General features: G+C 36.6%; 1 protein-coding gene across 15 annotated transcripts in view; it reads right to left on the bottom strand.

Annotated features, from left to right (window-relative positions):
- The window catches only part of PTPN13 (protein tyrosine phosphatase non-receptor type 13), a 247129-nt gene that overhangs the window by 61854 nt on the left and 171541 nt on the right, over positions 1-13734 (bottom strand). For 11 of the 15 annotated variants that reach the window (XR_002174695.3, XM_073805438.1, XM_073805434.1 and 8 more), the window contains 6 exons: positions 6875-6964; positions 6215-6322; positions 5912-6043; positions 4085-4548; positions 2916-3062; positions 1540-1633 (listed from right to left, as the gene is read on the bottom strand). Coding sequence is in view for 14 of the 15 variants with exons in the window: in XM_073805438.1 (XP_073661539.1) it covers positions 1540-1633; positions 2916-3062; positions 4085-4548; positions 5912-6043; positions 6215-6322; positions 6875-6964 (1035 nt within the window). In the remaining variant the exon portion in view is untranslated. The remainder of the gene's footprint in view (positions 1-1539; positions 1634-2915; positions 3063-4084; positions 4549-5911; positions 6044-6214; positions 6323-6874; positions 6965-13734) is intronic. The other 4 variants (XM_019926680.3, XM_019926686.3, XM_019926682.3 and 1 more) reach the window with 2 other exon arrangements.

The raw sequence follows: 13734 nt of genomic DNA, 5'->3' as shown, positions 1-13734 counted from the left end.
TTTGGAGAACAGTATGGAGATTCCTTAAAAAACAAAAATAGAACTACCATATGACCCAGCAATCCCATTAATGGGCATATACCCTGAGAAAACCATAATGCAAAAAGTCATGTACCACAATGTTCACTGCAGTTCTATTTACAATAGCCAGGACACGGAAGCAACCTAAGTGTCCATCAACAGATGAAGGGGTAAAGAAGATGTGGCACATATATACAATGGAATATTACTCAGCTATAAAAAGAAACAAAATTGAGTTATTAGTAGTGAGGTGGATGGACCTATATATAGAATCTAAAAAAATCTAGGGGCAGGACAGGAATAAAGACGCAGACGTAGAGAATGGACTTGAGGACATGGGGAGGGGGAAGGGTAAGCTGGGACGAAGTGAGAGAGCGGCATGGACACATATACACTACCAAACGTAAAACAGATAGCTAGTGGGAAGCAGCCGCATAGCACAGGGAGATCAGCTCGGTGCTTTGTGACCATCTAGAGGGGTGGGATAGGGAGAGTGGGAGGGAGACGCAAGAGGGAGGGGATATGGGGATATATGTATACGTATAGCTTATTCACTTTGTTATACAGCAAAATCTAACACACCACTGTAAAGCAATTATACTCCTATAAAGGTGTTAAAAAAAACCAACAAAAAACAAAAACTAAAAATGGAACTACTATATGACCCAGCAATCCCACTACTGGGCATATACCCTGAGAAAAACATAATTCAAAAAGATACACGTACCCCAATGTTCACTGACTGCAGTACTATTTACAATAGCCAGGACATGGAAGCAAGCTAAATGTCCATCAAGAGATGAATGGATAAAGAAGATGTGATACATATATCCAATGGAGTATTACTCAGCCATAAAAAGGAACGAAACTGGGTCATTTGAAGTGATGTGGATGGACCTAGAGTCAGTCTGTCATACAGGGTGAAGTAAGTCAGACAGAGAAAAACAAATATCATATATTAACACATATATATGGAATCTAGAAAAATGGTACTGATGAACCTATTTGCAGGGCAGGAAAAGAGACGCAGATGTAGAGAACGGACTTGTGGACACAGCATGGGGAGGGGAGGGTGGGACGAATTGAGAGAGTAGCACTGACATATATACACTACCATGTGTAAAACATAGCTAGTGGGAAGCTGCTGCTACAGCTCTGTATAGCACAGGGAACTCAGCTCAATGCTCTGTGATGACCTAGAGGGGTGGGATATGGGTGGGGGTGGGGGTTGGTGGTGGGAGGGAGGCTCAAGAGGGAGGGGATATATGCATACATGTAGCTGATTCACTTTGTTCTACAGCAGAAACTAACAACACTGTAAAGCAATTATACTCCAAAAAAAAATATTTTTTTTGGAATTATATCAAGGAGTTTTTTAATGCTGTAGTCTTAAAATAATTGATATGTTCTTATTTCATATTATGAATAATTTGAACATCTGTATCAACTTTCCAATTTCTTCTTTATTTGTTGAAGTGATAATCCTATATGTAATTCCCATACACACAAACAGTCTACCTTTGTGAATTCTGCCATCGGACTCTGCTGCTCCCTTGGGAATAACAGCTTTCACATAAATGCCACCATGTCTGACACTGGTATTCACACCTCCCTAAGCGGAAAAAGACAAATAAAATAGCATTTTGTAATATGAAAAATTTCCCACTCTATCTTTCAAATCTGAGACATAGAAAGCATTCAATTCATCAGCCAAAGCAGCAGCATCACATCAGCACATGCAATTATTTCAATACCCAAGAATATTTCTAGTAAGTTTTCCAAATGTTAAAGCAGTTACTTTTTTAGAAAAATTCTTTATTCAGAAAATAACAACATGCCAGATCTTGACTGTATGAGGAGTTGCTCTTCCTTTTATAAGTCTATACCATGCATTACACACAAGCAGCAAGCAAAAATCCATCCATGCAATATTAGTGTGAGAATATAACTGTCAGAAAAAACAGCATATGTAATAATATACTTCAGATCATATTTGCTAATCTGAAAGCAAATCTCATGAGTCAAGGGAAAATTTTCTTTTCATTTTAAAAGATGTTGGTATAGAAGTTTTGTTACAGTGTAGATGAGATCTAATGAGTAGATTCTCCATCTCTTGTGGATATTCAGCTTTTATTTCCCTTCACAATAGGAAGATAATAAAATTCCAAGGAATTTATGAACAAGGGGGAAAGGGTTACAGTATTATTAAAACTGAAAGAAAAGTAGGTTTGCTTTTTGATCTCTATATGTTAAGAGTGCTATTTCTACCTTACTTCTAAATGGCTTTTCATAACTAACAATATCCTTCAAATGTCATAAATGATAATGTTACACTTAGGGTACAGTGTATTCATTAATAGAATTCTAAAGTGATTTCATCAAATAGCCTATGCTCATATTTTACCTACTTTAAAAGTACTACATATATTCTTGGGAACTTCTAATATTAAGATACTAATCATATTTACATGTTAAGATGTATTATGAAGCAAAAGGCCATATAAACATTTATTAGACTTTAATTATTTTAATGTAGGTTAAAATGTATTATTCCATGCTAATGCAGAAGACGTCAAATGTATACAAAACATACTTATTTGTTAATAAGTATGTTACTTATTAAAAACAAAATATAATTTTATATTTTTCAAGTCTTGTATTCAGATTAAGCAAGTATGAGATCTATGGGGGAAAACAGCATTTGTCTAATTTCTTTTAAACCACAGGAAAAAGTGAGTAGCACACTCAAGTTTTTTAAAAGAAGTCTTAAGATATAATTCAATTTTTAATTTTGGAAATATTTGACAAGTTTCCCTTTTGAAGCAAAATAATTCAATTAATAAATTGACATACAATAGGCTGCTGGAAATGGAGAAGAGAAAACATTTGAAAACCTTGTCAAACAGTACCGTGACACTTATCCCCAAGCTGTTTTCATTTTTAGCCAGTTCAACCTCAAAGATATCTCCAGGTTTAGGAGGTGATGAAGGAAAAGTTTTAAAATTCATTTTGTTGGATGTATTCATTGAGGAGGAAGATTCCTTAATAAAGAAAAACAAACAGGATTTCTTGTTAGAGTCAAACTGAATTATTAATGGAAGATCAATATGTGTTTTTTTTTTAAATTAAGAAAAAGTAAGACATTAAGGGACAGAGTAGATTTGAAGATCATGAAGTTTGGAAGAGATCTTAGGGATCATCTAATCCAATGCCTTCATAGTTTATGGTTGAGGAAATTGAGGTCTAGAGATTAAAGGGCTTTCCTCAGGTCAAACAGATATGGCAGAGGGAAGACCAGAACCCAGTTCAAACCTGGCTTTTACATAATCCTTATCCAATGCTTTTTATACACTCAAATTTAGAAAGTATTTCCATTTCATTTAAAAAACAATACATATCAAGCAGTAGCTTTTAACTTGGGCCTTTAAGATGAGTAGGCCTCATGTTTACTTTGCTAATGTTTACAAATCCACTATAAACACAGACACAACAGCTAAGCCCAGTTTATAAGGACATAACTCTCTTACGAGGAATGTTTTTCAGTGAACGAAGGGCTTAAGGTTCTTTTCTGAACCCGCTTGTGAATATGCGTATAAATTTATATCATTTCTAAAATTTCTAGGAAATGAACAATTTTCTATTTTGTTGCTCTTATTATCATACATTCAGAACTTCAGAATAATTTAGGCTATCAATAGTAAAGTCAACTGTCCATTATATGAACTATTTAGGAACTATTTTTAAGATATTAAATTTTCTTATTAATATAAATATCAAGAGATAAACAATTTATAGAAAACAATCATAATCTAATTATTCATTCCTTTATGTAATCATGTAGCAAGTTCCCAGAATGACAGCCATTTTGGAGTTAGTATTCAAAGCTGCTAATTTCTCTGAAAGTTAGCATCAAATGCAGTAGCAGTTAGTAGCATAATATATAAACTATTTCTCCTTTCCAGAACAATGTACTCAGTTTATAGTAGATTATTCTGCTCTGTAATATATTTGCTGTTGTTTGCTTTGTTAAGTGAAAAAAACAAAGATTCAAATTAAACAATGCCTTTTTTTGTGTTTGATGATCCTGACTGCTGGAATAAGTGGCTTCATCCATGTCTGAATCTCCACGGTCAGAGTAATCTGTTGCATCATAAATGCCTGCTTTTTTAGCTTTGCTTTGCTTATTGTCAGTAGAAGTCCCCTTTTTCTCAGTGGCTTTGGATATCACAGATGGGGAAGGGCTGCCGTGCTTTGATTCCTGCCAGCTTCGGTCACCTACATGGCTGACAAAGAAACCATTGACCTGGCTCTGGGACAAGCTGGCACTCTCAGTCCTGGAATCTTGAGAACTCAGGCTTCCCTCCCGCAGGCCCCCAGACAGCCCAAATGAGCTATCTGAGATGTGCCCTGGGGTGCCACGTGGCCAGCAGTGATCCTCAGAAGAATTTACAGCACTGTCTTGCACGTAGGAAGCTTTCTTCATGTAGTTTTTCATGCCAATGCCAATGTGCACAGGAGCAGAAGGCACTGAAAAGTCAAAATCCGGCAATGAGGATACAGGTTAGTGACACATGTTTGTGCTTACATATATGCACAATGTTCCCTGGTGATTGTTGGGAGGATTTTACACAGGATAACACACATACGACACATGAACCAGGGCTTGGAACCATGACAAGGACTCAACAAAAGTAGCAGATGCTTTCTGTTTCCTTTGCTTCCTCTTTGGGTCTTTCTTTCCGCAGCTTCTATGGCAATGTGGACCCCTTTTGCCTTAACTCCTCATTTCCATTCTCCAAGACCTATTTCTAGTGAGTCTCCCCTGTGAAGACTTTCTCAATTCCCTAACTAGAGATAACTTGAATCTCCAAAAATCCTTGATCCTTATTTAATGGTTATATATTTACTTGTTTTATATTGTCTTATCAGACTGCATTTTTTGGACTCCAAGTAATTATCAAGGAAGGCAACTCCGAATTCCTTACATACATAGTTCTTTCAAAAAGCCACTTACGAAAGCTTTCCTAAGACACAATCCACAGGTGACACGCGTAAAAGAATTACAGATGCAAGTTTATTAGAAATGAAGTCTTACATGGCAAGCAAATAAGGAAAACTTAAATAATATACAAAGAATTCCTAAAAGTCAGTAAGAAGTATAAAGTGTTAAGCAGTGAGACAGAATCTGCCCCTGGACTCTGAGCCTTTCTCACTGCTCACTGCACATGCTGTGTGTGCTGCTTTCTAACACTGCCCCACCACTTGATCCTCGTGACAACTCTGTGCAAGACAGACAAGGCAGGGCCAGGTCACTGTATCCGCTTTAAAGAAAGAAAAACAACCATAGCTCAAGAGGACTTGTCACACAGCTAATAAGTGGCTCAGGTATGGCTTGAACTCAAGTCATCTGGTCTTTGTCAAGTGCCTTTTTTGTCACAACATGCTAATGGCAGGGATTATGAGACAAAATGATACGGTCTTGCTTCTACATTTCTGGTGTGTTGGTATCCTTTTATAATCAGGTTCACGACAGGACTTCATAGGTAACTGTTATATAACTATATTAATTAGGCAATTATTAAGAATTTTATTTCTGATTTGGCCTAAGAAGTGATGGAACACACCGAGTACTCAGAATTTAATTAAGTGATATTGATTTTGCACAACAAATCCACTTTTATGCATGTATTACTAAAGAAGAATAAGACAGAAAATCTTAGAAGTGATGAATGAAAAAGTTATACTGATGCATAAAATTAAAGCAATCAGAACTACACATATTACATTTCCAGAAAGGAAATAAGTTTAAATCTAATTTATTGCTCCACGTATTGAAATTTTTGTGGAAAGTGAAACAGAACACACAGCTAAGAGCCATTCACAACATTACCTTTGGATATCTTTTCTTTTGGCTGAGAGATAACAAGTGTCACGTCTTCAGGTGCATTTTGCAAAATTTCAATTGCAGCATGGTGGCTGACCCCCTCCAGACTCACACTATTCACAGATATCAAACGGTCTCCTGTAAAAATAGACGATCCAATATTTTCTATATCAAAGAGAAATTCATGCTAAATCTTAGAAATGCTACCTGCCCCTCATTAGTTTTGTTTTGCCCAAGTTCTACTTTTGCCATCTGTGCAAATTCATGCCTGTCAGTTAAGTACTTAGGAAATTACCTAAAAATAAATACCTGGCTTTAAGCATCCATCCAAGTCAGCTGGTCCTCCAGGGGTAATTGAACTAATAAATATACCTAGATCCAGTCTTCCCATCTTTTCTCCACCAATAATTTGAAATCCTGTGAAACAGCACATTTTAAAAAGATCTTCATGGGGAGGGGCAAAATAGGGGTAGGGAATTAAGAGGTACAAACTACTATGTATAAAATAAATAAGCTACAAGAATATATTATATAGCACAGGAATATAGCCAATATTTTATAATAACTATAAATGGAGTGTAACCTTTAAAAATTGTGAATCACTATGTTGTACACCTGAAACTTATATGATATTATAAATCAATTATATCTCAATAAAAAATAAGTAGAAATAAAAATAAAAGGATCTTCATGATACTGGTGCTTTCAAGGACTAATGATTAGCCTGCGTGACACATAGAAGTGTAGTCTCATATCAAATATAATTTAATAGGTAACACATGTGAGATGGGACTTAAATTTGGTGGAAATATTGCTTGTAAGCATTTCATCTTTGACATTTCCTGACTGGGCAGGTTGGGTAAAGGGGATGCAGGTAGGCAGAAGTGGGCTGGGGCCTCAATGCCAATGCTATGCAACTGACTTTTTCTCTTTGAATTTCACAGACCTTTAAGAATCTCAGTGACTTACCTAAGCCATACTTTGTATCTTTTTTCAGGTTAACCAGGGTGATCTCCCTTTCTGGTGAAGATACTATGCTCCATCTTTTGTGCAGCACATCTATTGGAAATGCACAATTTTAAGATAAAATAAACATAACATGCTTGGGCATTAGACTGCTTGTTCTAATTTAAATAAAGCTCACTAACAGATTGCTCGGTCACTTTAAAATCATATTTTAAATAATATGCCATTATCTTATATGTTGATAGTGAGTTATAGTTTACCAAATGATTATGTTATCACATTTATTCCTTATAAATGGTTCCCTGTGAAATATATATTGATATATTTCAGTTACAAATGCATAAATAGATCTCAAGAGGTTAAATGATTTGAGCAGGTTTACTCAGCTAGTACAGGCAAGAGGTGAACCTTAAACTTAGGCTGTCAGACTTCATGTCTTTCTGTTATATGACAGTTGACTTCCTGAATTTGATAATGCTCAATATGTTAAGAATTTCCCACTAATAAGTGGTTGGCATTTCTACTTATAATGTGTAAAACATTCGTGTAAGTTCTAGGGTAAAAGAGCAACACGAAGAAACAGGATTTATTCTTTTAAATCCCATTAATAATGACTTGGCTGGCACATTCTCAAAGGACTTCTGTTTCTTATTTTATTTGTGGAACAATCTCATGAGGTAAGCAAAGAGATTTCTAATCATTGTTTTGCAGATGAGGAATAATAGTTCATGACTTGCTCAACATTATCAGCTAGTATCACTGGCCAGCAGAATGCCTTTAGTACTTGATAAATGCTAGCTAAATACATTGAGTGAATGTTGGCATCAGAACTAAAATTTACTTTTTCTTATTTCTACTTGGGGTTTTTTTTAAAGTAAGCTGATCATATACAAATATCTCCTAAATTAAACCAATAAATATACCACTTAATTGTCATCTTAATAAAATTACTTCATTTACTTAAAAATCAGAGCATGTGAAAACACACACATACACACCCTTCTTGCTATGGGCTGAAATGTGTTGCTCCTCCCTTTCCTCCAAATAAATATGTTGAAACCCTAACTCCTAGTACCTCAGAAGTTAACCATATTTGGAGATAGGTTTTTAAAAAGATAAGTTAAAATGAGGTCTTTAGGGTGGCCTAATCCAATATGACTGATATCCTTATAAGAAGAGGGAATTTGGATACAGACGTGTGTGTGCACAGAGGGAAGACCATGTGAAGAAAGAGGAATAACTCCACCGACAAAGCCAAGGAGAGAGGTCTCAGAAGAAATCAATGCTGCTGACACCTTGATCTCAGACTTCTAGCCTCCAGAACTGTGAGAACATACATTTATGTTGTTTAAGGCACCCAATCTGTGGGATCTTGTTATGGCAGCTCTAGCAAATTAATACACTTCTTAACATCAACTGTAATTTAATAGTTTACACTGGTCTGTGTGTGAGGTGGTGGTAAATGAGTTCAACACACTCAGAAAGATATTTGTTTAAACTAAATCTGAAAATTCACCTCTACATAGTTCTTAAGCATATTGAAGCTTTTTGAAAACTAGAGATTATCTGCCAACATATGACTACCCATGGATTTAAAATTGTATTAATATGTTATAAATAGTAACTTTGTTACGCAACATATCTTAATGTTTAAATGATGAAAATGTGATACTTCATATTCTAGAAATAAACTCCATTAATTTCAGAAAACAATAACAACCATTTGCTCTCTGGAGTCAATTAACCTTGTCCCTTAAACACCAAGTACTAGTGCAAGTTTGCTAGCTCCCTGTAGTATACACGTCCCTATTCTGTTGTTTCTTTTTGACCAAAACTTAGTTATAAACTTAGTTATAATCAATAAGAGTGGTAGTAGTTCAGTATTTCTAATTAATTAATGAGATTCCAAAAAAAGAGATCACTGGACAATGGTGTGAAGAGCCTTATATATTTGGTTTATACAAACAAGCATAAAGTTCATGAATCAATTATTGCCTAACTTAATATTATCTAGGTATCCAAGATACTTTTAGCCTAAAATAGACAATTAGGCCTAATTTTCAGCTAGAACCAAATAAAAAATACAATAGAATGAACCCATAAAATAAAACAAATAAGGGATGAGGTCGTGTTAGGTATTAAATGTAAACTTTTATCACCATTCTGAAGACAGAGTCCATTTGCTTTACACAGAGTGTTTCTGCCTTCAATTACAAAAGTGATCAATATTCTGAATGTTCCTAAGGAGTATCTGTGACAAGTCAAAGGTATTGATTCAAAGAATAAAAATGCCATTTCTTTATTTTCATTTCCAACATATGTACAAACAAGATTGGTTATTTATATTACTTATTTGGCTAATAAATGTACATGTGTGGGTGTGTGTATGGATATTAAAACATTTCCCAGGTAAACAATATTGGAATATGTGTATAGACCCACACACACACAAAATGTGCAATGTTTTTATGTTATTTATTTCCCTAACTAGAAGTAATAGATTAAGCTCTCTGTTTTCAAGGACTCATCAGTGAGATATGAATATTAATTCATTCAATTATACTTTCACCTTTCAGATGTTTGCTGAATAGTTTTCCTGTGAAAGTCCCACATTAGGCAATTGGGGAAAATAAAAAGAGATAATATGAAAGCTGCTAGCATAATAAATGTAAGCGCAATCAGATAAGGCTAGAAGAACAAAGATTTAGTCTGACTGATAAATAGAATGTTAAGACTTCAGAGAAACAGTTGTATTATGAAGGCATGAGTCAGAGCTGTAAGAGAGGAGAGGTTTCTTCTTGCCAGAAATAAAGACTTCAAGGACATGAGGTAGAGTTTTAATAAGTGGATTACAGAGATGGTTATACACAACAAGTAAGGCATTAACAAAAGCTGAGATGGAAAAAAGGCAGAAAAGTTTCTGCAAAAACGTCACAGATCAGCTTGGCTGGAGTACAAGGTTTGAGTCGGGTGGAGCTGAATTATTATTTTGGAAAGGGAAGCTTTGCTAACCTACTCTTTTTAATAGGGAACCCTCCCTTCTGCCACCATGATATAAAGTGACATTAATGTGGGGATAAAGGAAGAAAGGATGTTGGTGTAGACCTACATGTTACTAGACACTACTGTGCACATGTTGAGTTTCTATCTATCTGGTATTATATTCACATAGATATTCAAAATACTTTCTCATTGGCTAAAAATAAAAAAAAAGAGAAGGAAGTATCTGAGGATATATAGTACATAAGAGCCCAACTAAATTTAAACTTATAGAATTCAATGAGGATAAGTAGAATTTATGAATCATTGAAAGTGATGAGCTAGATATTTCAAGTACCAAGACATTTCTGAGTTATTTTAATTACTGTATGGAAACAAGCATTAATATTCAAGGAATACATATTTTTACATCTTTAAAAGAATTTTCTTTTCCCATTAATATACTTTATGACCACAGCAAATTCTGCAGATATTTTAACATGTAAAAGAGGCTCAAATAGAAATTTCCATTTCTTTAATTAATACATGCTGGTGTCATTCCCAATAATGTTTACCTGGGAAATATCTTAAGAATAATCAACAAATGTGTAATTTAGAAATTAAATGTACACCCTCTCTGCATTTGAGATTGTTGTTCCAATGTTGCCTTTCTCATCTCTCACAAGGTTCATGTGGATATATTCAGTCCCCAACTAGAATAACTGTGGATACTAATGATAGATACATCTACGAGTAAACTATTTGAATTTCCCAGTAAAAGCATGTTTCTGATAAGGGCAAAGTCATATAATCAATTTAAGTGTGTCAACAATCTTTTTGCAAGAAAAATTCATTTTCTTGGCTATAGATCTAGACCCTTGTCAACTATCAGGCAGCTCCATGTCTAAGAGGAACTGGACTGTATAAGTAGAGGAGGCTCTGGATAAATTCATCGCTCACTCTAGGGAAAAAGATCCAATTCAAACTCGGGGATGATGGGTCAGTAACACCACATTGGTATAAAAACAAAGAGAGGTATTTTCCATTGTTATATTACTTAATACACTAACTGTTCCGGTGGTAGGTAAGAAGGATCATAATGGAAATTTTGGTGTTTTATTTCTGTGCTAGCATGAATTAGCTGAGTGAATGTGAGCCATATAACATTTCTGGGACTCATTTAACTCATTCATAGAATGGAAAGGTTTCGTTTAGATAAACTTTTTAGTTCCTTTCAGTTCTCAATTTATTTGACTCTATCTTTTGTTTCTGGTTAATTCTCATATCTGTTGAATCCTTTGTGAGCACTTTGGACTTTTATTTTTTATTATAATTTTCAACATTGTATGTATTCTAATTAAACTTTAGGTGAAAAAAAAAACCCCTAGCATTTAAAGTTACATTGGTCCTTGACATCTGACTAAAAACTAATCTGTACAACATTTTATTACTAGGAATTAAGAATGTTCATAAAGACAATAATCAGTTCTAATACTGGGGAAAAAGTTTACTTAATTGTCCTTACAAGTTACTGTGCACCAGAATAAGCTTTTTCACATGAGTTTTTTTTGCTTTTTGCATTTTGTTTTTGTTAAGAGTTTGGTGTTTGACCCCATTTTGTGGTTTGAACAGGAAGGAAGGTGACAAATTCAGCTAAAAGTTACTTTTCAATTGTACAGTAATCCTGAATTATTATAAAACAAGAAAAACTGCAAACCAATTTTACACAAGACTTGCATAAGTTCTACACATTTTTTAAATGTTTTTACTTTTTGACTCTCTTAATAAGGAATATTAGAGGGGTTGATCACGATGGTGGAATAAGAAGACATGGAACTCACCCCCACCCCAATGAATACTTCAAAATAAGTCTACGTGTGGAACAATTCTCACTAGAAACTGGCAGAAAGACTCCTGTACAACCAAGGCTGTAAGAAAGACTCACATGTAGTCAGGTAGGAAGGAAACAAAAATGATCAGGTCAGGACCTGTGCCCCTGGAAGAGGACTCAGAGGTAAAGGGAAAATACATGGGCAGAGACCAGCTTTGGGGAGTAAGTGGTGAGAGGCGCAGACTGGGTGCTCTAGTCCTGGGGTCCTGCAAAGTGGACATGAGCCCCCTTGGATGGTTGGAGGACTTTAATACCCCACTGACATCAATGGACAGATCATCCAGACAGGAAATCAATAAGCCAACTGTACTCTTACATGATACAACAGGCCAGTTGGATTTAACAGATATCTACAGGAAATTCCATCCCCAAACAGCAAAATACATATGCTTTTCAAGTACACATGGAACATTCTCCAGGATAAAGTCTCAACAAAACAAGTGCCAACAAATTTAAGATGACAGAAATTATGTCAAGCATTTAGACCTACCAAAATGGTATGAAACCAGAAATCAATTACAGAAAGAAAAATGGGAAAAGAACAAACATGTGGAGACTAAACAACATGCTACTGAAAAAACCAATGGGTCAATGAAGAAATCAAAGAGGAAATCAGAAAATACTTTAAGACAAATGAAAACGGAAACACAATTCTCCAAAATTATGAGATGTAGCAAAAGCAGTTCTAAGAAGGAAGTTTATAGTCATACAGGCCTTCCTCAAGAACAAGAAAAATATCAAATAAGCAACTTAACCCAAAGTCAGCTGAAGGAAGGAAATAACAAAGATCAGAGAGGAAATTAAAAAAAAAATAGAGACCAAAAAAACAATAGAAAAGATCAATGAAACCAAGAGCTAGTTTTCTGAAAGATAAAATTGATAAACCTTTAGCCAACATCAGGACCTTCAAGATGGTGGTGGAGTAAGACGTGGAGATCACCTTCCTCCCCACAAATACATCAAAAATACATCAACATGTGGAACAACTCCTACAGAACGCCCACTGAATGCTGGCAGAAGACCTGAGACTGCCCAAAAGGCAAGAAACTCCCCACATACCTGGGTAGGGCAAAAGAAAAAAGAAAAAACAGAGACAAAAGAATAGGGATGGGACCTGCACCCTGCGAGGGAGCTGTGAAGGAGGAAAAGTTTCCACACACTAGGAAGCCCCTTCACTGGTGGAGATGGGGGTGGGAAGCTTCGGAGCCACAGAGGAGAGCGCAGCAACAGGGGTGCAGAGGGCAAAGCGGAGAGATTCCCACACAGAAGATCGGTACCGACCAGCACTCACCAGCCTGAGAGGCTTGTCTGCTCACCCGCCAGAGCAGGTGGCGGCTGGGAGCTGAGACTCAGGCGTCAGAGGTCAGATCCCAGGGAGAGGACTGGGGTTGGCTGTGTGAACACAGCCTGAAGGGGGCTAGTGTGCCACAGCTAGCCGGAAAGGAGTCTGGGAAAAGGCTGGAGCTGCCAAAGAGGCAAGAGACCATTGTTTCAGGGTGCGCGACTGGAGGGGATTCCTTCCCTGTCTGCCCACAGAAGGCAGAGCACCGCCTAAACAAGCTCCAGAGATGGGCATGGGCCATGGCTATCAGCTCAGATCCCAGAGACAGGCATGAAACACTAACGCTGCTGCTGCAGCCACCAAGAATCCTGTGTGCAAGCACAGGTCGCTATCCACACAGCCCTGGGAGCGTGTGCAACATGCCACGGCCAGGGTCCTGTGATCCAGGGACAAGCTGGCTGGGAGAACACACAGTGCACCTCAGGCTGCTGCAATGTCATGTTGGCTTCTGCTGCAGCAGGCTCGGCCAGCATTCCAATTATAACTACCATACCCCTCCCTCCCCTGGGCCAGAGCTCCCTAACCAGCCGCTGCTTTAACCCTGTCCTGTCTGGGTGGGAACAGATGCCTGAGGGCAACCTACATGCAGAGGTAGGCCCAAAACCAAAGGTGAACCCCAGGAGCTGTGCGAACAAAGAGAAAGGGAAATTT

The sequence above is a fragment of the Tursiops truncatus genome, chromosome 5 (assembly GCF_011762595.2).
Source record: "Tursiops truncatus isolate mTurTru1 chromosome 5, mTurTru1.mat.Y, whole genome shotgun sequence".
Classification (NCBI taxonomy): Eukaryota; Metazoa; Chordata; class Mammalia; order Artiodactyla; family Delphinidae; genus Tursiops; species Tursiops truncatus.
This window is presented reverse-complemented; position numbering and strand designations above follow the sequence as displayed.